The sequence below is a fragment of the Hibiscus syriacus genome, unplaced genomic scaffold, assembly GCF_006381635.1.
Source record: "Hibiscus syriacus cultivar Baekdansim isolate YM2019G1 unplaced genomic scaffold, ASM638163v2 tig00110472_pilon, whole genome shotgun sequence".
Lineage (NCBI taxonomy): Eukaryota > Viridiplantae > Streptophyta > Magnoliopsida > Malvales > Malvaceae > Hibiscus > Hibiscus syriacus.
Window position 1 is genome coordinate 2,011,983 of NW_024062752.1, and position 24,541 is coordinate 2,036,523.

The 24,541-nt window shown below is 35.8% G+C and overlaps 1 protein-coding gene and 1 pseudogene across 1 annotated transcript; both read right to left on the reverse strand.

Annotated features, from left to right (window-relative positions):
• Nucleotides 1–6,035: 6,035 nt before the first annotated feature.
• On the reverse strand, nucleotides 6,036–15,994 carry LOC120127763 (annotated as a pseudogene).
• A 739-nt stretch (nucleotides 15,995–16,733) lies between these two features.
• LOC120127874 (probable LRR receptor-like serine/threonine-protein kinase At1g53440) lies at nucleotides 16,734–23,784 on the reverse strand. The gene is made up of 24 exons (XM_039145679.1): nucleotides 23,719–23,784; nucleotides 22,013–22,184; nucleotides 21,786–21,857; nucleotides 21,577–21,645; nucleotides 21,402–21,473; nucleotides 21,247–21,318; nucleotides 21,017–21,088; nucleotides 20,853–20,924; nucleotides 20,663–20,734; nucleotides 20,488–20,559; nucleotides 20,328–20,399; nucleotides 20,135–20,206; nucleotides 19,933–19,998; nucleotides 19,737–19,796; nucleotides 19,612–19,653; nucleotides 19,473–19,522; nucleotides 19,009–19,370; nucleotides 18,698–18,893; nucleotides 18,476–18,616; nucleotides 18,208–18,326; nucleotides 17,884–18,094; nucleotides 17,551–17,788; nucleotides 17,262–17,412; nucleotides 16,734–17,178 (listed from the first exon to the last, which is right to left on the reverse strand). Exons 2-24 carry the CDS (start codon nucleotides 22,153–22,155, stop codon nucleotides 16,771–16,773), a joined length of 2,904 nt encoding a protein of 967 aa, XP_039001610.1. The 5' UTR covers nucleotides 22,156–22,184; nucleotides 23,719–23,784; the 3' UTR covers nucleotides 16,734–16,770.
• Between the last annotated feature and the right edge of the window lie 757 nt (nucleotides 23,785–24,541).

Consider the following 24,541-nt stretch of genomic DNA (forward strand, 5'->3'; position numbering starts at 1 on the left):
TGTTACCTTTGTTAAGCTTGGAAGTAGGTTTTTCTCCACAAGGACTTTCATTCCTTGTTCTTACATGTGTCCAAGTTTCTGATGTCATAGCATTGCAGAATTTGAACTACATGAGGCAATAGAGGCTTCTGTTTCTAGCAAAGTCTCTCCCTTCAGCATGTACAAGTTTGCAGCTATCTTTTCGCCTTTCAGCACCATAAGCGCTCCACGGAACACCTTCATGATTCCTTTTCGTGTTTCAATCTTGCTTGCATTATTATCCAACAATCCATAGGATAATAAAATTTTCTTCAGGTCTTTCACGTGCCGCACATCTCGAACAACTTTAATTGTTCCATCACACATCTTCAATTTGATGGTTCCCACGCCAATGATCTCTAAGGCATGATTATTGCAACTATACACAGATCCTCTTGAGACAAGTTTATACTGATGGAACCATTCTCTTCTTGAGGTCATGTGATATGTTGCTCCTGAATCAATGAGTCATATATCTGCAAATCATTTTCTACCTTCCACGGTGGTTGACGCTTCACAGCATAGAGCATCTCCATCATCTGAAGTGTTTGCGGTATTACCTTGTGGATTAGAGTTTTTATTTAGACTCCAACAATCCTTCTTCAAGTGACCCTTCTTTCCACAGTTGTAGCACTTTAAATTCTTCTTGCTCCTCGACTTCGATCTACCATGTTTGTGACTGCTGCTTTGGCCACGTTCTGTTGATCTCCCTCTCATCGTTTTCAACGCTTCTGCTTGTTGCATATTTACTTGTCTATCTTCCTTGTTCTTGCGCCGATTTTCTTCTTGGAGAACAGCAGCTGCAACGTCATCGAAGACTAGACTGGTGACATTATTGTTTGTCAAGTTAATGATGAGTTGATCATACGAATCATGTAGACTTTGAAGTAAAAATTTAGCACGTTCTTGTTCTCCTAATGTACATCTTAAGGATGTAAGCTGAGAAAATAACGTGTTCAGTGTGTTTAAGTGCTCCGTCACTGAAGTAGATTCTGACATACGGAGAGAGTACAATTTCCTCTTAAGGAAAATTTTATTGTGCAGCGATGTAGCCTCGTACAATTTGGTGAGATGATCTCATATCTCCTTAGATGTCTTCTTCTCCTTGATGCTTGACAATACTTCATATGCTAGTTCTAGATGAAAGTTTTCCATATCATTCACGTCCATTTCGATCCATTTGTTGTCATCTGTGAAATCCATCGGCCTTTCACTGATAGCTGCTAGACAACCCGTCTTTCCTCAGGATGACCTTCATCTTCAATTTCCACAATGAGAAATTTCTCCCATTGAATTTTTCAATATCAAATTTCGTTGCCATAGCTTCTTTTACAGATAGCTCCCACTATTTCACTATCGTGAATAGTCCTCTGGAACCTTCAAAGAATGTGTAATAACTTCTTACTTTCTTATGTTGGAGGATCCACCTTTTGGTGGCAACCACAAAGACAATAAACAGATATTACACACTCTAATCTAGCTCGGATACTAATTGTTGCAGAAGACGACTATCGGATAGAGCAAAATCGCAACTGATAATTTGAGAAAATAAAAATGAAGATAAAAGAGACACAAAATTTACGTGGAAAACCCCTAAATAATATAGGGTAAAAACCACTGGCAACGGTAGAAGAATTTCACTATGAGAAAATAGGAATTACAACTTCTCTCGATCGACCAAAGAGAAAACAATGATAATTATCTCTTGATAAAAAAGCAGAAAACAACTCTCAAGAAACTCTCTAAATTCTCTCTAGTATTGGAAGAAAGCTAGAATGCTTTGGGTGGTTTTGAAGCTAAATAAGCTAGGGTATTTATAGTTGAAACTTAAGGACTAATTTATAAATACCCTAAATTTTAGGGATTAAATTTAGTAATTATCCCTTTATTTTTTCAACAATTTGGTTGCCTAAATTTGACTATATTAACCGCCCAGCATGTGCTTTGATTTTCAACATAAAACTCACCTTCAAATAATATAATAAAAACCCTTAAATCGAAACTAGACACCAGCAACCTTAACATTGTAGAACAAATAATGAATAAGCTGCTGAGATTCAGCAAAAGCATTATGCAACTTACTTTTTAGTAAGTCCTTTTCTGCTTCAAATTTCATATTGTTCCATTCATTTGGAATATTCCAAGTTCGAAACTTGTTCAAGTGGTCTTTACTGTTTGATATGGAAAACGTGCCCTTTATTCTTGAAAAAGATTGTTCTGTGTAAAATGCTTATAACAAGTTAATCCATCATACTGCTGACTCATCATGTTTTTGGCTTATAGAAGATCAAGAAAGTGAAAGCAATAGATGGATATGAGCAATGTGAAACATGTATGATCAAGAATTTTGTTTATTATTCATAGTAAAGTACATTGTATACTTATATTAATGAAATTAATCCCCCAACCCCAAATTACAAATAGAAACCCAATATAATCAAATAGAAAGACATACAATCTCTACTGTAAAATGCAAGCATAGAATTATAACCCATGTTACTCGAACTTAGGCATCAGTGTCGCACACGAGTATGTATCTGACACATATATACTAAATTTTTCTAAGTTTTCTTATATATATTTGGTGGATCCTTAGGAATCACATCCACATATCCAATTGTGAGACGTGTGTGTGAGAGAGATATGAATACTTCACGAAATATGAAGGGTTTAATAAAAAGTTACATATAGATATAGTAGGGGGACAATGGGAGAATAATGCCATTTCATTAGTGACCGCCTCCAGGACTTGGGCGAGACTGTAATATTCTATCAATTTCGGCTACATGAAAAGCGAATGGCCTTTCATTACTAACCATAGCATGCCCTTTATCATCGTCACTAGCCGGAAGTATTTTTGCAGGCTCCTTGGAAAGCTTGATTCCAGCAAAATTGCCCTTAAATGAAGGAGCATGTTCCAACTCAATGTTCAAAAGCTTTCTAGCTTCAAAACATGTTGGATGGAAGATCAAAGCGACAATAACGATAAGCAAAACAAGGCTAAAACGAGCCATTTTAGTATATATTCTCTCTGCCTGTTATTGGGGAAGTGAGGCCTTGTATGACAAATTGGTCGTATTCTGAGGTATATATATAAGAATCGAGGGACCCATGTTTGCATTGAATCAAAGGATATTCTGGTAATTTCCTGCATGGATTATTGTCATTTATTCATGGAAATTGGGTTAGGTACAAATTAACTATGCCTAAGCCAGCTTGCATGTATTTTAAGTAACTTCATGCAATTGCCATACACTTATCACCACAAATAATTGGTGGGCTAACAGGATACTTCCCCTCTGATCACTCTCCATAACACTTTAGAAATCAACCATTGAAGGGTCAAACACCTTTTCCTTCTACTTTTTTCCTGGTGCTAATAGTTGAAGTTTGTTATTTTTCCCACTTTACTTATACTAGAACAAAGCTTTTACTTCCACAGTTCAATGATCTAATGGACTACAGAAGACCTAACATTTTCTATATTATTCAGTGTAGAGAGTGTTTTAACCAATTAAGTTGCATATAAAACTGTTATCATTGAAGAAAAACAAAGAAGCATGTACATTTTCAAGTCAATTAGAATAGGCTTTGAGATTCTAAATAAGGTCAAATACGTGGAAAATGATGCTTTGAACCGGCTGCTATAAGTCTTGAGAAAGTGAGAACTTCTTTTATGCAATATATTAATGAAGTAGACAAAAATCACTTACTGTTCCTAAAGTGGTCGGTACTGTCTGACTTCGGCGCACGTTTTTTGCCACAAAGTGATCGAGAGCATTACATAAGTCGACTTCTAGTAATATCAACTGGGCATCAATCAACACTAATTCCAATAACATTCTCTTCTCGTATTGAAAAAGGTTTGATGTGCTAAAGTTTATGGTTTGCTTGCCGTATTGTCCATAACTTGTTCGCTTCTTCCCTTTCGTCGCTTAAAAGAAATACTATAAATCTTTTCTCCATATATTTGGGAATCATATATACTATTCCTCAATCCTCAGCTGGCTGAAGTAGGATTACATGCATTAACTCTTGGTGTGGAATTTGGTTGGCTAAATTATCAGCTAGACATTGCAGGAAAGAGAGACGTGAGGGTCACTTTTAACTGGCTGAGATGATATGCAAAGTTATAAGAGTAAATAATGCAGGGAAACTTCGATGAAAATTGAGTCGGATAATTCTCCACTAGTTAGCCGCCTTTCCGTTTCTTGCATCTTTCATCAGCTAATTCTCTTTTGTAACTCCTATTGACAGGAAACGATTGAGGGCCTGTTGAATGCTTGGGGTTTGCAGGTGATATAAGGAATTTTTAATTACAATGGTGCTGTAAATAATCCTGTCTACAGTTTTCATTTAACTTTTCTGGCATTTACCGTTTAGCTTGCAATTCCAAGCTGTGTATGAAGGTGAAAGACCATTTCTCTGCTTGTTGATTACAGCCTCAATTTGTCTCTTTAACCTGGCTGATTTGGGCTATTAACATGATATTTTCCAAGAGAAAATGTTTTCGTTGGAGACTCATATTTCCAATACTATATTTTTATACATGGTTCATTCTTTGAAGTCATACAATCAATATATTTGGCATAATGTTATTTAACATATCTGCAGGCTAAGGCATAAGGTTAATCAATATATCTGCAGGCTAAGGTTTAATTTAGGACTTTGACCCAAAAAAAAAACTGAACTCATGAACTAATTATTATTGGCTGGCGAACTGTGTAGGTTTTCTAAATTAAAGAATAAAAATCAACCAGCATAAACTACCACTTATAACAAATCCCCTAGCATGCAGAGGCATTAATCAATTTGCCTCTTAATTGAATAAGATATATATTACTCAACCATTTCTTTCAATAGAAAAATTGAGTTGTTATCATGAAGTTGGAAGGTTATCACATCACAGGAATCACTTGGACCTGGTATGAATCCAGGGTGGTGTTACGGTACTGTCATACTATCTTAAAATTTAAATTTTAATATAATTTTAATACTTTCTATTAATTATCTAAATTATATTCTCCTAAAATTTTGTAATTTCATTTTCCTAAATTTCTAATAGAATTTTCTAAGTTTGCACCCCTAATATAAAATTCATCGTCGATCCTTACTTGGATCAAAAGAAAACAATTTAAGAAGTAGAGGGTCATGTATATAACTTGGTAACTATATAATTATGTATAATATTTTATTGAAACAAATATCAGAGTTATACATGAATTTTTATCAAATATGTAATTTTATATATGAACTTTGATTTTGTGTAATTATATACATGTTTTATATATATATATATATATATATATATATATATATGCATGACTTATTAACTTCACTTTCTTATATTAATTACTTAAGAAATTTATACATATTATATATATATATATATATATATATATATATATCAGAAGAAAACAATTTAAGAAGTAGAGGGTCCTGTATATAACTTGGTAACTATATAATTATGTATAATATTTTATTGAAACAAATATCAGAGTTATACATGAATTTTTATCAAATATGTAATTTTATATATGAACTTTGATTTTGTGTAATTATATACATGTTTTTATATATATATATATATATATATATATATATATATATATATGCATGACTTATTAACTTCACTTTCTTATATTAATTACTTAAGAAATTTATACATGTTATATATATATATATATATATATATATATATATATATTTTGTATTTGATTCTCTTTGCTAAAGATAGTAACTGGAAATGGCATTGGACAGGATATCGCATGAAAACAGACAAACAATTTAGCATTTTTATATGAACTGCTTCAGCACTGAATCTCGCTGTAATTATTTATTGCAACAAAGATCTAAGCATCGCTGTAATTCAAATTGCAGATTTTTCAAATCATTGCAGGTAACAACATAAGAGTAAGACAAACCATACATATACTGAGTTACATGAATATTTTCAGCCGCTAATGTCTACAAAACACTGACTTCAAGGGCTACAGTTAATTGGCAAATGAGTCTAGCTAGTGGCCAGCTCCAGGACTTGGTACCGACTGCAAAATTCGATCAATTTTAGCAAGATGAAGCGCAAAAAGCCTTTCATTAATAGACATTATGCCATCTTTATCAATCGAAAGCGTCTCACTTGGAACCAAATTTTCCTTCGGGGAAATGACTGGTGCTTCCATCTCGGCACCGAAAAGCTTCCTAGATTGCATTGACGGTACCTGATGGATCAAAGCAAAGACAATTATAAGCAAATTGCAAGACTTAAACGAGCCATTGTTGGAACCTCAAGTAGCCTATATTGCTTGGTTTTGAAGGTTTTCTTTAGATGATTGTGTATCAGTTAGATTTGGAGGTCCATATATAGAGAGAGGAATTTAGAGAAGGATTGCTTCACGTCACGCGTCATGTTGGCTAAACCATCATATTGGAACAAGAAGTAATTAAAATTTAGGCTGATTTGAAAAGATTTCCAGTGAGATACCATGGAATCTGGGGTTGGTACAAATCAACTGCAACATTTTGACCGGCTTTGTTTTACAGTTCCTATGTAAATTCCAGGTATTTTGTTTACTTGTTTTGATAAATCTTTCAGCTTCAAATTATCCAAGAAGATAACGTCAGAACTTCTCTGTTTCTTGATGATTCAATCATCAAATAAAGCAAGTAAATGCCAAGTGTTTGGCTGTCATAATTACATTTCATGTAAGCTTTAAGCTGAAACACCTAATGTTTTTTTACTTTGGTAATTAGGCACCAATCATTGAGTTAAACAAAACCCAAAGATCTACATTTTTCCTACTTACTGATTTTGTGCAATTAATTTAGTCTTTCTTCCTTTCAAACAATAAAACGTGTTCCTTTTTGGGTAAAATTTGTTTTTAACACTCTATTTGATGGATAATCAAAACTGCAATTTCCCAAGAGCCTCCTCCATGGACAAATCCTTGGATTTTCATAAAGGCATTGTTCGAGCTTATACATGGTCTACAAGTGGGTACATCTTAAGATGCCTTGTACAGGCACAAGACATACATGAACTAGGAAGAAAACAATATCAGCAGCAGTGCATATGAAACCGGTACTACAAAACAAAACTCATGTCAACCTTTGTCGAGCCCGTTCAGTATTCTTTAAAAACTTAGCTTTGATCTTCTTTAACTTCGTAACAATCTCTTTCATGTTATGCCTCTCATCTGGTAATTCTGCTGAACATTCTAAGGCAACTTGCAAAATTGATAAGGCACAATCGTTGGCTGCTGAATGTTCCCTACCATTAGTGCTAAGTAAATTCATGTCTACAACTTGATTTAGCGGAGTTGATATCGACTCTTTTACCCAACTCTTCAAGCTTCTTTCTCCGGTAAACATTTCATCGATGGGTTTTTTTCTCGTGACGGTTTCCATTAAAAGAATACCGAAACTATATACGTCACCTTTTGTCGAAACAATTCCATCTATTCCATATTCTGTGTATGAACGTATAAGAACATCATCATTATTGAATGATCTTGATGGTGAAAAATAAATTCAATAGAATATCTAAATTGTTTTATGCATAAATACACTAGCATTATAGAGAAATAATATCACCTGGTGCCATATACCCAATTGTTGCCATCGTTATGGTTTGTATCATAGAATCCTCGTTACATAAGAGTTTTGCAATGCCAAAATCACTCAAATGTGCAACCATATCTTCATCTAACAGAACATTGCTGGGTTTCAAATCACTGTGAACAATGGGTGTTGCATTACCATGATGGAGATATTCCAAAGCAGATGCAATATCTATCATTATGTTCAACCTTTGTAGGATATCCAAAATATGATTGTCGTAATACAACCATTTATCAAAACTCCCGTTAGGCATGAACTCAAGCACTAAGGCCTTGAAATCAAGATCATTAGAGCGGCTACTAATGATTTTGATTAAATTCCGGTGACGAGTATTACGGAGAACTTCACATTCAACATCAAAGCTCTTAAAAGCTCCTTGTAACTCTAAATTGAAGACCTTTACTGCAAATGTTATCCCATCTGAGAGAGTCCCGTGGTATACAGAACCATAACTTCCATTACCAAGTAATTTGTTTTGACTGAATCCATCAGTAGCTTGATGAAGCTCGTGGTATGAAATTCGTTTCCAGGTTCCTAAAGGTAACAAGTCTTCCTGAGTTGGCAAGTTGTCTTTCCTCTTCCTACTTCGCAAGATAATGATAATTAGAGCCACCACCAAAAGTGTAGAAGCAATTGGCAGTGTTACATATATTACGAGCTTAATTCTTGCCTTGGAATTCCTTTGGCAGCTTCGAACATGAAGTTGAGGTGCACCACACAATCCTTTGTTCCCCTTAAATGATTCGATAGAGTAATTTCCAAATGCTCCTCCTCCTGGAATTTTTCCTTCAAGTCTATTGAAAGAGACATTGAAATATATAAGATAACGGAGCTTCTCCAGCTGGAATTTTTCCTTCAAGTCTATTGAAAGAGACATTGAAATATATAAGATAACGGAGCTTCTCCAGAGACTTGGGAATCTCTCCAGACAGATTATTTCTTGATATGTCCAAGAACTCCAAACTCAACAGCTCACCAAGTGACTGGGGAATCAAACCTGTGATTCGATTATTGGATAAGGAAAAATGAGTCAGATCCTTGAGATTTACAACTCCAGTTGGGATATCACTCGAGAACTGATTGTTCGATAGATCCATACTAATCAAAACCTTCCATTTTCCAATGTCAATTGGCAGTGAACCAGTTAGAGAATTTGAAGACAAGTTTAGGATGAGGAGATCCTTAAGCCCTGTCAAGGCTGAAGGTATTGAGGAAGAAAACATATTGGAACCTAAAAATAGATTCCTTAAAGAAACGACATTACCCAAGCAAGTAGGTATAGGTCCAGACAATGTGTTGCTCGTCAAGAACAACAAAGCTAATTTGTCTAGACGACATAACTCAGATGGAATAGATCCTTCTAATGTATTGTCCGTAAGAGAAAGACTTTGCAGTTCTTTCAATCCACCAATTGTAACAGGAATATCTCCTGTCAATCCATTGTCGGCTAGCTGGACGCTTATCAAGCCACTTAAATTGCCGATTTCATTCGGGATTCTCCCAATGATGTCGCACCCATCAGCATGGAACCTCTCAAGAGAACCTGAGAGATTGTTGGATCATAAACTTGATCCATTATGAGAGCCTAAACCCAAACCCAAACTAAATTGATGTCATTACTTACATCATTTAATTAAAGATGTCATTGCTTACATCATTTAATTAATGATGTCATTGCTTACATCAATTTAGTTAGGTGAGAGTTAGATATTTGTTGAATTTGTAATGGTTTAAATTAGTTTATTTGTGTGGTGTAGGATTGTTCTTGAGTAGTATAAATACCCCTTCCCATTTTAGTTTTAAGCATCAAGAAAAATCAATAGCTTCTAAGTGAGTGAAGAAGCAAAGTCTTATAAGAGTGAGTTGTAGTTCTTGTTTTTTGAGTGAGAGTGTTCTTGTAATATTTCTTTGAGCTTCAATAAAAGTTGCTTGTGTGAGCGTTTTATTTCCAACAAAGTGGCATCAGAGAGAGTTGGAAAGATCGAAGGTCTCGACGAGAGGAATACGACGCCGCCAGAATTTTCTCAATCTGAGTTCTGACGCACCGCCACGCACCGCCGGAAGACTGCTGCCAGAAAATCGAGTTGACTCACCGAGTTGAGCCGAGTCAGCCGAGTTGGAGCTCTTGACCGAGTTGTCCAAGTCCCTCCAAAGTTTTTTTTCATCGTTCCGGATTCATCCGTGCAATCGGATTTTTATAAAATCTCATTATATTGAGAGATATGGCAAATGGTATGGCACCATTCCAAGTTCCGACACTCAACAACAACAACTACGACAATTGGAGTATCAAAATGAAGGCACTTCTTGGATCACAAGATGTGTGGGATATCATAGAGAAAGGCTATAATGAGCCTGCGGATGATGATGTTTTTGCTACTCTTACACCAGATCAAAAGACAACTTTGAAGGATTCAAGAAAGAGAGACAAGAAGGCTCTCTACCTCATCTATCAAGCATTAGATGATGATGGTTTTGAAAAGATTTCAAGTGCAAGCTCTAGCAAGGAAGCGTGGGAGAAGCTGCAAACCTCTTATAAAGGATCCGAGCAAGTGAAGAAGGTTCGTCTCCAACATTAAGAGGTGAATTCGAATCCTTAAACATGAAAGCATCTGAGTCTATTTCAGATTATTTCTCAAGAGTAGTAGCTGTTTCTAATCAATTAAAAAGAAATGGTGAAAAGTTAGACGATGTGAGGATAATAGAGAAGATACTCCGTTCGTTGGATCCCAAATTTGAGCACATCGTCGTGACGATTGAAGAAACTAAAGACTTGGAAGAAATGAAGATCGAACAGCTCCAAGGATCATTGCAAGCATACGAAGAGAAGCATAAAAAGAAGCATGAGTTTACTGAGCAACTCCTCAAGCTGCAACTCAAGGATATGCATGAGAGCCAACGCAATGATAGAAACCAACGTGGCCAAGGCAGAGGTAGAGGCCATGGACGAGGTGGAAGTCGAGGTCGTGGACGAGGCTGGAATTACAACAATAACAATTCCAACAACAACTATGAGAAAGGAGAAAGCTCAACACGAGGCCGTGGAAGAATTAATCCAAACTCAAAGTATGACAAATCTCAAATTCGATGTTATAATTGTCAAAATTTGGGCATTATGCTTCAGAATGTAGAGCTCCCAACAACAAAATGAGGAGAAGGCCAATTACGTGGAGGAAAAGAAAGATGGCAAAGAAACTCTTCTTCTAGCACGAAAGGAAACTGATGGTGGCCAAGCAAATTCCTGGTATCTTGACAGTGGTGCAAGCAATCACATGTGTGGAAGGAAAGACATGTTTGTGGAGCTAGACGAGTCAGTAAGTGGAAATGTTTCGTTTGGAGATGATTCCACAATAGCAGTGAAAGGGAGAGGTAACATTCTTATCCGTTTGAAAGATGGGAGACATCAATTTATTTCAAATGTCTACTATGTGCCCAATATGAAAAGTAACATTTTAAGTTTAGGGCAACTGGTAGAGAAAGGTTATGATATTCATATGAATAATTATAATCTTTCTATAAAAGATGATAAGAATAACTTCATTGCTAAAGTGCCGATGTCAAAGAATAGAATGTTCTTGATCAACATTCAAAATGATGTTGCAAAGTGCCTGAAAGCTTGCTACAAAGATTCATCATGGCTTTGGCATCTTCGATTCGGGCATCTCAATTTTGGAGGTCTAGAGCTACTATCTAAGAAGGAGATGGTGAAGGGACTACCTTGCATCAACCATCCTGACCAGCTTTGTGAAGGGTGTCTAGTCGGGAAACAATTCAGGAAAAGTTTTCCAAAGGAGTCGGAGACAAGAGCCAAGAAGCCACTCGAGCTCATCCATACCGATGTGTGTGGACCGATCAAGCCAAGCTCTCTTGGTAACAGTAACTATTTTCTTCTCTTCATTGATGATTTTTCAAGAAAAACCTGGGTATATTTCTTGAAACAGAAGTCAAGTGGGAGTCAAAGTGAAAGAGTTGTGCAACGCACAAGAAGCCTTAGAGATCTCTATGAGGTAACTGAACGACAAGATAATCTTACATTATTTTGTCTGTTTGCCGATTGTGAACCAGTGAGCTTTCAAGAAGCGGTACAAGAAAAGAAATGGAGAGATGCGATGGACGAAGAAATCAAGGCCATCGAGAAGAATGACACATGGGAACTTACCTCACTTCCCAAGGGACATAAGGCGATAGGTGTCAAATGGGTGTACAAAACAAAGCAAAACGCCAAAGGAGAGATTGAAAGGCACAAGGCGAGGCTAGTTGCTAAAGGCTATAGTCAAAAGGCTGGAATTGACTATGATGAGGTATTTGCTCCTGTTGCTCGATTGGAGACTATCAGACTAATCATTTCTTTGGCAGCTCAAAACAAGTGGAAGATACAACAGATGGATGTAAAGTCCGCCTTCCTAAATGGAGTTCTTGAAGAGGAACTTTACATTCAGCAACCATCAGGCTATGAAGTCAAAGGGCATGAAGACAAGGTGTTGAAGTTGAAGAAGGCTCTTTACGGGCTAAAACAAGCACCAAGGGCATGGAATAGCCGAATCGACAAGTACTTCCAAGAGAATGGCTTCAACAAATGTCCCTACGAGCATGCTCTATATATCAAGATCAAAGATGAAGATATTTGATCGTGTGCCTCTACGTGGACGATTTGATCTTCACTGGAAGCAACCCAAGCATGTTTAATGAATTCAAGGATGTGATGATGAAAGAATTCGAGATGACAGACATGGGGCTCATGGCGTACTACCTTGGCATTGAAGTTAAGCAACAAATGATGGAATTTTCATTTCACAGGAAAGCTATGCAAAGGAGATACTGAAGAAGTTCAAGATGGAGAACTGTAAGCCAATAAGCACACCGGCAGAATACGGGATCAAGATGACCAAACATGAAGAAGGCGAAAGTGTAGATCCAACATTCTTCAAAAGTTTGGTAGGAAGTCTACGCTATCTAACTTGCACGAGACCCGATATTCTTCACGCAGTTGGATTGGTTAGTCGCTACATGGAATCCCCAACAACCACCCATTTTAAAGCTGCAAAGAGAATTCTTCGCTATCTGAAAGGTACAATTGACTTTGGCTTGTTCTATTCAGTTTCTAATGATTACAAGCTTGTTGGATACAGCGACAGTGATTGGGGTGGAGACATAGATAATCGAAGGAGCACTACTGGATTCGTATTTTTCATGGGAGATATTGCATTCACATGGATGTCAAAGAAACAACCGATTGTCACATTGTCCACTTGTGAAGCGGAATATGTTGCTGCTACCTCATGTGTTTGTCATGCAATTTGGCTTAGAAATCTATTGAAGGAGATTGGTTTGATACAAGAAGAGCCTACCAAGGTTTGTGTCGACAACAAGTCAGCCATTGCCTTAGCGAAGAATCCAGTATTCCATGATCGAAGCAAGCACATTGATATTCGCTACCACTATATAAGGGAGTGTGTTGCAAGAAAAGATGTGGAAGTTGAATATGTGAAGTCACAAGATCAAGTTGCTGATATTTTTACCAAGCCACTGACCAACGAAGACTTCTTAAGATTAAGGAACCTATTAGGGGTCACGAGATCAAGTTTAAGGGAGGGTGTTGGATCATAAACTTGATCCATTATGAGAGCCTAAACCCAAACCCAAACTAAATTGATGTCATTACTTACATCATTTAATTAAAGATGTCATTGCTTACATCATTTAATTAATGATGTCATTGCTTACATCAATTTAGTTAGGTGAGAGTTAGATATTTGTTGAATTTGTAATGGTTTAAATTAGTTTATTTGTGTGGTGTAGGATTGTTCTTGAGTAGTATAAATACCCCTTCCCATTTTAGTTTTAAGCATCAAGAAAAATCAATAGCTTCTAAGTGAGTGAAGAAGCAAAGTCTTATAAGAGTGAGTTGTAGTTCTTGTTTTTTGAGTGAGAGTGTTCTTGTAATATTTCTTTGAGCTTCAATAAAAGTTGCTTGTGTGAGCGTTTTATTTCCAACAGAGATTCCCTACCAAACCTGGAAGTTCACCACTGACCAATGGGTTGCTACTGAAAATCAAATTCTCCAAGCCTCTACAGTTTGTCAAAGAAGAGAGAAAGCCCATTCCCGAGGAAGTCAAATTATTTTCCTCCAAGTTGAGTATCTTTAAATTTCTTAGAGTACCAAGATTGTCAGGAATGGACCCTGAAAAGTAATTTTTTGACATTTCGAGAATTGCAAGTTGAGAGGCATTTGAGATAGAGCTTGGGAATGAACCAACCAGGTGGTTTCCTCCAAGATATAATTCTTCCAAGTTTGGAAGCCAAAGGGCCCATGTTTGATGGTAGATGACCAGAGAGCTGATTTGATGCCAAAGCAATGGTTGACAATGTTGAAATATTGAATACTACGGGAGGAATAGGACCGACGATATTGTTAATTTCCAAATTCAGTAGTTCTAGATTCCCCAGGTTGCCAATCTGATCTGGTATTGTACCTGTCATAAATTCAATAAAGAATAAGCTTTCATAAGAGGAAGAAAAATAAAATGATAAACTACATGGATGACTACTTAATTATAGGATTCTAATTTGATCACTGATTTTTTAATTTTATCAATTATATCACTTAGCTATTTAAATAATGTCAATCAAGTTATCCTCCGTTAACATTTGACAAAGTAGTTGATGTGTCGGTTAGTAAAATTGGTATAATTATAATTTGGTCCTCATTACTTAATATTCTATCAATTTAGTCCTACTTTTAATTTAATTTAATAAACTTGATAAACATGTATCATTATTTGATTGGATGAATTAAATTAAAATTATGAATATATTGATGGACTATGTAAGTAATAAGGACCAAATGTATAATTACACCAATTTTATTAACACGTCAACTCCTCCATCCATATTTAATGGTAGGTGACTTGATTGACACCATTTGAATAGTTAAGCGGTCTGATTGATAAAATCAAAAGGTCGGTGGTCAAATTAGAATCTCCATAATTAAGTGGCCATTCATGTAGTTTACCCAAAATAAGAATATGTAAAGTTGAAGAAAATGAAATTTGGAAGTAAACCTGTTCTTTATTTATTATCCATTTACCTAAACCTGTTATTTATTTACTATTCATTTACCTGTGAAGTTGTTATAGCTACAATCAAACACCTCAAGAAGAGTTAGATTCACAATTTGCTTTGGAATTTCACCTGCAATGATAACATTCACGCTTTAAATTCAGAATACTTCCACTATCAGAAGCTATTGCAATAAATTAAATAAAGCACCACTAGCTGAGATATTGGACATTATATTAGGTGTCAACTTGCACCCTTTCACACATCAAATTCAGAATAATTCCACTAACAAAAGTAAACATTTAAAAGGCTTTGAAAAAGCTAGTATACATCACCTTCAAGATGGTTTTGACCAATATAGATGATTTGAAGCATGCTCAAATTCCCAATTTCTCCAGGCAGACTCCCCTCTAATTGGTTAAATGATAAGGATAAACTTTGTAACCCTTTACACTTGAATAAACTCGGTGGAATTCTTCCGGAAAGCATATTATGACTCAAAAACAGCCCTTTTAATTTCGGAATATGATCAAACATATCATTTGGAATATGACCAGTGAGATTGTTGTAGGTGAAATGGATGGATTCTAAGCTAAGCAAATCATGTGCGACATACGGTATGGAACCGGACAACATGTTATTGCTTAGATGAATCACTTGCAACGAAGATATATTGAAGATTGAAGAGGGAATTGAACCTGAAATCTAGTTTTCAAACAATGCCAAGATCTCTAGCTTCGGCAAATAGCCTAAAGAGAATGGAATAACACCCTTGAAGTTGTTATGGTACAGATACAACTCTCGAAGTTCAGTTAATGATCCCAACCATGATGGGATTTCTCCACCAATGCTGTTCCTACCGAAGTTCATGTATTCCAGACGTCGCAAATTCAATAATTGGAAAGGCAATCCGCCATGAAAACTGTTGTTTTTTATGGAAAGAAGAGAGAGGAATGATAGATTTCCTAAGTGGGGTGGAAGGGTGCCTACGAGTCCTAAACCAGAAAGGTTTAGAGCCGTGACTCTGCGGTGCTTGTATCCACAACTGACACCGAACCAATTGCAAACAGTGGTAGAAGATGACCAATTGGTTGCCAAGAGATTCTCAGGATCGTGAATAACGTGGTCTTTGAACGCAAGAAGAGCTGATTGATCTGTAAGTATGGTGGTTGATTTAAGAGAGAAAGTAGTCACAGAAAAATGGAAGATAATAATAACCAAGTAGAGGAAAGTGTTTCCCATTTGATTTTGAGTGTTGAGTTACTGGAAATGGAGTCTGTCAAACCAAGGCACAACTGAGATAGCGAGACAGATGATCAATTCTTTTAAGGTTAATCAGTATAACCGAGGGAGTTAATCAGTGGGCTGATGCGTCAGCCGAAGATGGTCTTAACCACTTGTTTTTGTCCATTTTTTTAGTCTTTTCATTCAGAATTGGCTGCCAACTTTCTATAAATATTCTTCTTGTCCATTTATTGGATGTGATCAAACCCTGAATTTCTTTGAGCATGCATATGAACAATTGAGAAACGCTTGACTATGAAGAATACAAGCAATCGTGCAACATCATTTTCACTTGTCCTTTTCTAGGATAAAAGGTATTTGGTCGTATTGAAAACATATGCAGTCGAGATGGGGCCTCCATTTTGCATTACTTTTTGCTCATTTTCCATGTATTCAATAATGGCTCCCCAATTTTCTATGAATATTCATTTTTTTACCCTCTATTGTTGTTTGGGACCACGCAGCTGGACTTTGTACACGAGTAAGCATTCTCAGCAGGATAGACCGAGGGAGATTAGTAGGGATGGACTGAGGGAGATTAGGAGTAATGGTCGCACCTGATAAAAATGTTAAATTCTTATATAATTTAAGTATTTTCTTTGTATGTTCTGTTAATGATATAATTTCATACAAGAATTTCTTTATTACACAGAAAATACGAACATTATTATCCATTACCTTTTATCAAACATTTTTCATCTGATTGTAGTAACATTTTCATATATTCCTTTACAAAGAATCTTAAGTCAAAGAATTTGGAAGCATGCCATCATCCAATCAAAAGAAAACTCAAGGACTGTTTTTAAGGAGCATACTTGATGAAGAATGTTCTTGAGATCCGTCCAGAATAGACATTGAAGAATCAGCCCAAGGTCCATCCATGGATGTGATTCTTGGAGCCTGACTGTCATGAGAAAACGTCGAGACATTCGTTTGGCTGTCATGTGATAGTGTCTCAAAGGCTTTAAACCTCGCATCCTGATCCGAATCCTTTCGTTTGATTAACGGAGCTTGGACGGGAACCTTGCCTTCGATCATACTAACAACGGAAGACATTGATGGCCTTAGAGTTGGAGATGGATTGGTGCATAAAAGAGCCAGGTTTAGCATCCTCAGTGCCTCTTCTTTCGAGTACTTTGAACCAAGACTTGGATCAACAAGCTCTAAAAGGCTCCCTTGTTCTTGCAGGACATAGGCCTAAAATCATATTGGTTTGGGTCGAGGTTAGCTCAATCAGTCGATAAATACGTTGCAGGAAAGAAAAAGTAAGCTTTAATTACCCAATCAAGGAGAAAAACAAACTCCTCCTTTGGCTTGTAATTCGTGTTGCTCTTCCCACTGACAATCTCCAAAAGAACAACACCAAAACTATAAATATCGGCTTTGTCGGTCAAGTAACCCCTCATTGCATATTCAGGTGCCATGTAACCTCTGATAAGATCATAAGAAAAGCATATGAAATGTTGAATCATCGGTAAAAAACGATAGTCATTATGTATGAAATTTGATGTAGCCATCTGCGAGAATTCTTTGATGCAGGAAGGCAAAGAGAAGCGAGGGCAGACTTACATTGTTCCAGCTATTCTTGTGCTAATGTGAGTGTTCTCTTCTTCGTCGAGCTTGGCTAATCCGAAGTCAGAAATTTTAGCATTTAGATCCTTGTCGAGCAGCACATTCGTTGCCTTAATATCTCTGTGAACGATTTTAAGTCTCGACTCCTCATGAAGATAAGCAAGTCCTCTTGCTATTTGCAAGCATATTTTCTTTCTTGTAGACCAATCCAAGTTAAGAAGTTGTTCTTGACGACCTGAAGCGAAATGATTAAAGCAAAATGGAGACATAGTTATAATTATCACTCTAGAAAGTCTCGGCTGTTATATAAGATGTTAGTGAAGACATTACCGAAAAGTGCACGAGCAAGACTGTTGTTTTCCAAGTACTCGTATATTAGCAACAACTGGTTTCCTTCAATACAACAGCCGTACAGCTTCACAAGATTAGGGTGTTGCAATGCAGATATCATCCCTATCTCATTCACGAATTCTCGATTTCCTTGTTTTGATTTAGAAGACAGTTGCTTAACTGCAATTACTGTACCATCTGGCAGTACGCCCTACAATCAAACAGTGAAATTTCAGGAAAAAAATCCAAAGACATTTCATCTGTATTTGGAATATTATCACCATTAGGCTTCCAATCATATGCTAAAACGGTGGCGATTATTACCTTGTAAACAGGCCCAAATCCTCCTTCACCAATCTTGTTTGCAGAATCAAAGTTACTTGTCGCAGTCTTTATTTGTCTTAAACTGAAATAGCCAGTCTGTAGTTCTAGACCATGAAGTTCTGCAATATGAACAGATCCAAAGATTTAGCCCATCATACAGAAACAGAAACAATAACAGATTCCACTTTTCCAATTTGGTCTTAAGAAAGTAACAATACATTAAAATAAGTAACTACAATGTAAATATTCATTGTATTTATGGCCGTACCACTGTTTTCATCGTGTTTACCCCCCAAGTAACCCATCAGTCGTAGGATGATCAATATCAGGATAAGAATCACACATGAACCGATCAAAATACCAGCAATGACTCCAGCTGATAACCCTTCCCCAGTATCAACCTTAAAGTCTAAAAATGACACAGGAGTCAATAAAAACGACAATTAAAAGATTAGAAACAAGCCAGTTATTCGACATGATATGAACTTACTAGGAGTTACTGTAATAGCAGATATCAGTGGTCCGTAAACCCCTCTGTCAGGAATGGCAGTAGTTCCTTTCCCTCTCCAGTACAAGTGAATCTCCAACGTACTTCCGTTTACATCAACATTAAATTCCTTGAAAATGCCCTTCCCAAAACCACCAGCTTCCTCCATGATGTTGAAATCCTCCAAAACTACTCGCCCCTGTATGAATAATTGTGTTAGAGTTTAAGAGGCTACAATCACATGCTCAACATATTTTGGAAATAAAGGAAAGACTCGGAAAAATGGTCCAATAACATATCTAATGTATACTTACTTGAATCGATACGTCAAATAAGCGCCTTCCATGATTCTCAAATGTCTTATTATCAGAATACATAATTTCAGCAAAGTGAAGCGTCACGTTATAGTTGCCTTTTAGCAAACATAGGCCGTAGTACTTCAGTGATTGAGGTGCAAGGCGTGCAGAATTGTAGAAGGCTGGACCAGGCATAGCAGATGAAGCTCTTGCAGTGTAATGAGCACCAACATTGCCCAAATAAACCCCTGTACTACTATAAGCCCACTTATTTGCTGAATTGAAAAAGTTGGATGGACCAATGGTGCTTAAGTCCTCTTCATAGTCATTTCCGTCAACATCTGTATGCTCTCCTCCACAATTAATAAACAAGGAATGGTCTGCAACAAGAAACAAGGTTATATCACATAAATTTCTGGTGAGAAACAAGAAGGTAGAATTGAAGTATAATTTATAGAAATATAAGAAAGAAGGGTACTTACGGGTCGGTTTTCTAGGACAAGGAAGGTCCTTCCTTAAGCACCATGAAACTCTGCAGAAAATATTTTTAGTGTCGGCACCAGTTATTTTTCTTGATTCAACTAAAGCAATTGAAAGAAAAATAAAGTAATAGAAACTTACGAGTTGCTGTCTGCTGAGGACGAGGAACTGGATACTAGGTTCCTGTTGATATTAGAGAATACAGAAGATGAATATGCTAAACTTAAATGATCTTGAAAATGTAAGAAAAATATCAAGAGACTTACACTTTTGCTTGTTGGCAACTTGTTTGAGACGAAGATGTAAAATTGTTGTAAGACAAATCTCTGCAATGAATATTTTTAAAGAATTCGTAAAATTTTAAAGCAGCAAAATCTCAATGTTTAACTATTGTAGTCACTAAAACAGCCAACATTATGGACATCGAAAAAAAATAACTATAAGCTGGGAGATGGGACTAACATGTTCTCGTCACTGTCTAATACCCAACCAGGCACCGCTCCCGTCAATGAGTTGTTAGTCAGAAAACTAGGTCATGAAAAACGAACATCTCACAATTAATCATACATGAAACAATATGATACAAAGATAGACTAACATGGCCAACAGAAAATCAACTTTTCCATATTCTAATGATACTTAAAATTTCTGTTTACAGACTTACAGGTAATCTAACTTTGCCAAACCCTGAAGTGTCTGAGGAATCTGTCCAGATAAGCGGTTGAAGCTTAGGTCCCTATAATCCAAGTCATGTAAACATAAATCGGTAAAAGAAATTAATGGTGCGGAATCAAGACAAATGGTGTGAAACAATTCTGAATTTCTGATGGTGTAAACAGTTCGAGTGTGAAACTTACAATGTTTTTAATGATTTCATTTCCCCTATATAGGGAGGGATTGAACCGGTAAGCAAGCAATTTCGAAGTACCCTGAGTCACAAAGTTCAAACAAATGCTCTGATGAGCTAAATAGTATAAATAACGGATCAGGGGGAAGATCATCTTAGACTAAACTCACAATTCTTCCATATCTTTCATTCCCTCCAAATTTGGAAATGCTGAACTTCTTCCACTCAAATCAGTTATCCTCCTGAAAATGATGAGATATAAGAAAATTAGTCGCTCCCCTTCAAGAATGTTGTTGCCAAACGAAAAAGAACCAAGTACATAAGGATTAAGTACAAAAGACTCACAAATCAGTTAAGTTTTTTAACTCGGATATGGTTGAAGGAATTGGTCCTTCCATTGATGTGCCTTGCATGTCCCTGCAATAAGATTTAAAACTTCTTAATTAAAATAACTGTGAAAAGATTAAAAGATGTGAAAAAAAGAAGATAGGATAAAATTTAAATGAGCTTCTAAAATTAAATGATTGGTACTCACAGTCTTGTAAGTTTAGTCCAATTCCCTATGAAATCAGGTATCTTCCCAGACAGACCACTTCCATCTATCCGGCTGCAAAAACACATTTCAGAAAGGTCAGGATTTAGCCTGAAATTTTGATGAATTTTTGGAATCGGGTATTCATATTACATAATCACACTTACAAATCAGTTAAGTTCTTCAAATTGCTGAATGATTCAGGTATTCTGCCAGTAAAATTGTTCGAAGAAAGAAGACTGCAGGCGAAGCAAAGTAATCAGTTGGAACTCAAATCGAAAAGAACATATATCACAAATTCACTCGACAAACCATTGTTTAACTCTAACAAGAGAAAATTTCAGAAAATTCTCAATGAAAAAATTATGATTTTTTTAAGGCTGGGAAAATAAGTTACAGTCTACTCAAGCCGCCCAAATTTCCTAGGTTGGAAGGTAGAGATCCACCAAGCAGATTATCTTCCAAAACCCTGTAAATGCAATTAGATTATGAATCAACATACTATAACAAAATTCTTCATTCAATTCGACAGATTTATGCATCATGACTTACAGTCCTTCAAGTGTAGAAATATCACCAATTTCCTCAGGAATCGGACCGCTAAGACGGTTCCCCAAAAGTGACCTGACAAATGTTACGGAAGATTAAACAGTTATACAACTTCATTAATGACTGAATGATCAAATGGCACTAGCAAAGCACCGAACCGGTGAAAAGAAAGACTTACAAACTGGTGAGAGAAAGCCGAGACAAAGTCGATGGAATTGATCCATTAAGATAGTTGCGAGTAAGATCGCTGTTCAACAATGGAAGCTTTGCTAAGTACTTTCCAATTGCATATGTCAATAGATAAAAGAGCTGAAACTAAAGTCTAATGAAGCATTGAACAGAGACTTGAATTAATGAACCTCTGATATATATGTTAACTGAACTCACATTACTTCCAGACGAGTAAGATTTCCAAGTTCGGGTGGCAGAATTCCAGTCAAATTGTGACCCTTTATCAATCTGTTACAGAAAAAGATACAACAAAAGAATTAAAAAGGAAATGGATATAATCACAGTCATTGAAATAACTTCCAAGGGTTAACTAGAATCAGGGTAAATTCATAGCAAATGTGTAAGTAAATTCATAGTTAAAAAAGGGAGAAAAGAGATCATACATTTGAGTAACGTGACATATAGTGTTGTTTCCATCAGAACAATTACATACAATATTGCTTTCAACAAGTTTAGTTATGGTATAGTTCCATGTACTATCACTGCAAAGGGTTCTGCTAATGGTACCGGCATTCAGATGCTGCATCTTCGAAAATACGGTTTGAAGAGTTCGCACTGTTGCAGACAAAGAAGAAAACTAATCAGTAAATACACAAATAGTTTAACAGAAACGGTCATCCAATATTCATATTGTATTTAATGTATGTGTACACGATACGAGTACAATCATTATTTTTTTTTCATATATTTGAATGACTGATGGTATAACATATTTGACCCGGGAAATTTTGAGCGATGTCAAAGCCATATAAAATATATTCAGATTTGACTATTGCAGAACCAGTAGCCATGATCAAACTCAGGGTGCTGCTTTTTCACATTGTAATTTTAAACATATGCTTTATGAGCAACAAAAACATGGCCAACTCATGGCCAGCTATTTATGCTTATTTAAAAATGAAGCATGGGGCAGAGTAGTTTAATCACATATTAGTGTGATTCATTTCACTAATCACCTCTTAATTTTTTTTTTTTAAATATTAAGCTCGATGCTTATACTAATAAATATTTAGCTATGGATATCGAAACTAAATCTTTCAAATATATATTAATCTGGATGGGCATCCGATACCCGAATCCAGATAACATCATAAGTATACCGAAATTCATTTTAACTAATTGCTGGCTTAAGAATGGCATGTGATTAGGTGAAAATATGGGGTTTAATCAAAATCAAATAGTACAATAATGCAAGATATGTAGGGAAAAGTTCAAAATCTAGGGCTAAGAGTGGGGACAGCTAACATGCCAAATAAATGCATTAAGTTGGCTTATAGAGCAAAGTTGAGTTGGAACTTAAATCATCATATGTAGCTCTTGATGCAATGAAAGCAACATATTTTGAATCAATAACTTCAAATGGAAAACCAGTTGACAGATAGTCCCACACCATAAGCAATTCTAGTAATAAACAATATAAATAATTATACTAATTATCTGTTTGCTTTCTGAGAAAATGTTGGGGGTTTAAAGAAATATGTAGAAATTTGCTTCATTGATAAGTGGTAGAAACTAGAAAGTGCAGGTTAAGGATAGAACAATGTGTTTTAATATTCCTCAATTTTCCCAGTAACCAAACAGAACAGAGGTAATACAATGAAGCCGACAATGGATCGATAAGAAAACCCTATGAAAAATAAAGAGAGAGAGAGAGTGAAGAATAACTTAAAGGAATTTCTTTTTAATGATTTTTGTGTGGAAAGAACATGGTAGCAAAAGAAACTGAAAACAAAGTCCTAACTTTGATGAACTCTTTTGAACTATTCCAAAATGCAGAAACATCTTTGTTTCCATACATTTTTCTCGGTATCAAACAAAATTCAAAGCAGTGCATGTAACATAACACTTTTAATCAAAGAATTATTCAAAAAGTAAAGATTTTCTCTCTCCAAAGCCTCTGGTGACCAAACAGAGCAAGTTCATTCAAAAAGGAACAACACCAAATCCTTAAATTTTTTGCGTGTCATTTCTCCTTGAATTCTCAGGAACCGAACACAGTAGCATTAACTTCAACAGTTACATCAAAAGGGAGAAACGCCAAAAAAAACTTAAAAAGGAAGATTTAAATAAGTCGGTTGAGTGTGCATACCTTCAATTCAGGCAAAAGTTGAGCAGTTGACCCCAACTCAGTGACAATTCAAAGCCAAAACTCCAAGAAAAACAGAAACCATCTTAAATGCAGAAAAACAAACCCCATTTTCTTCTTCCTTCAACCCCTCAAAAGTCTCTTCTTTCACTCGACTTAAAACAAAAAAATGTTCAATAAACCCTTCGAAACAAACAAACCAAAACTCAATGTTCTAATGCTCTTCGTTGAACTATGCTAATTTCCCTTGAGAAACAAAGTGGAGCAATTGTTATGGAGATTATAAGGAGGACGATGTTAACTTGATTGGAAGAAAGCAAACGTAGGGAAAAGGAACACGAGTTTTTTGTCGGATTTTTGGTTTGATATTTATGGTGTTTTAATGTAAAAGAAAAGAAAAATTACAAAGTTGAGAGTAAAGGATTAAAGTCCGAGAAATAAGAATGGAGTAGGAAGCCGCCGGGTAAGGCTTTCTATATCAACGGGCGCTTTGCTTTTACGTGGCTGGCTGTTTTTTATAATTCACTTTATACAGATATTTAAAAAATTGTACAACAAATTTAGCAACGTTAAATTTTTAAGTAACATCATAAATTTAAATTTTAATATTATAAATAAAATTTTTATAATAAACAAATCAATTTATGTGTATAAACAAAATTCATTGTTATATCTTTTATTTTTACATATGATCATTTATTCATTCATTACATGAGTTTAAAACTGGTTACAATGATAAGTTGAATTCAAGAAGGAAATTATTCATTCATTAAATAAATAAAGTTTTTTCTTCTAGACTGTTAAATTTAATATTGAAGTACTGGAT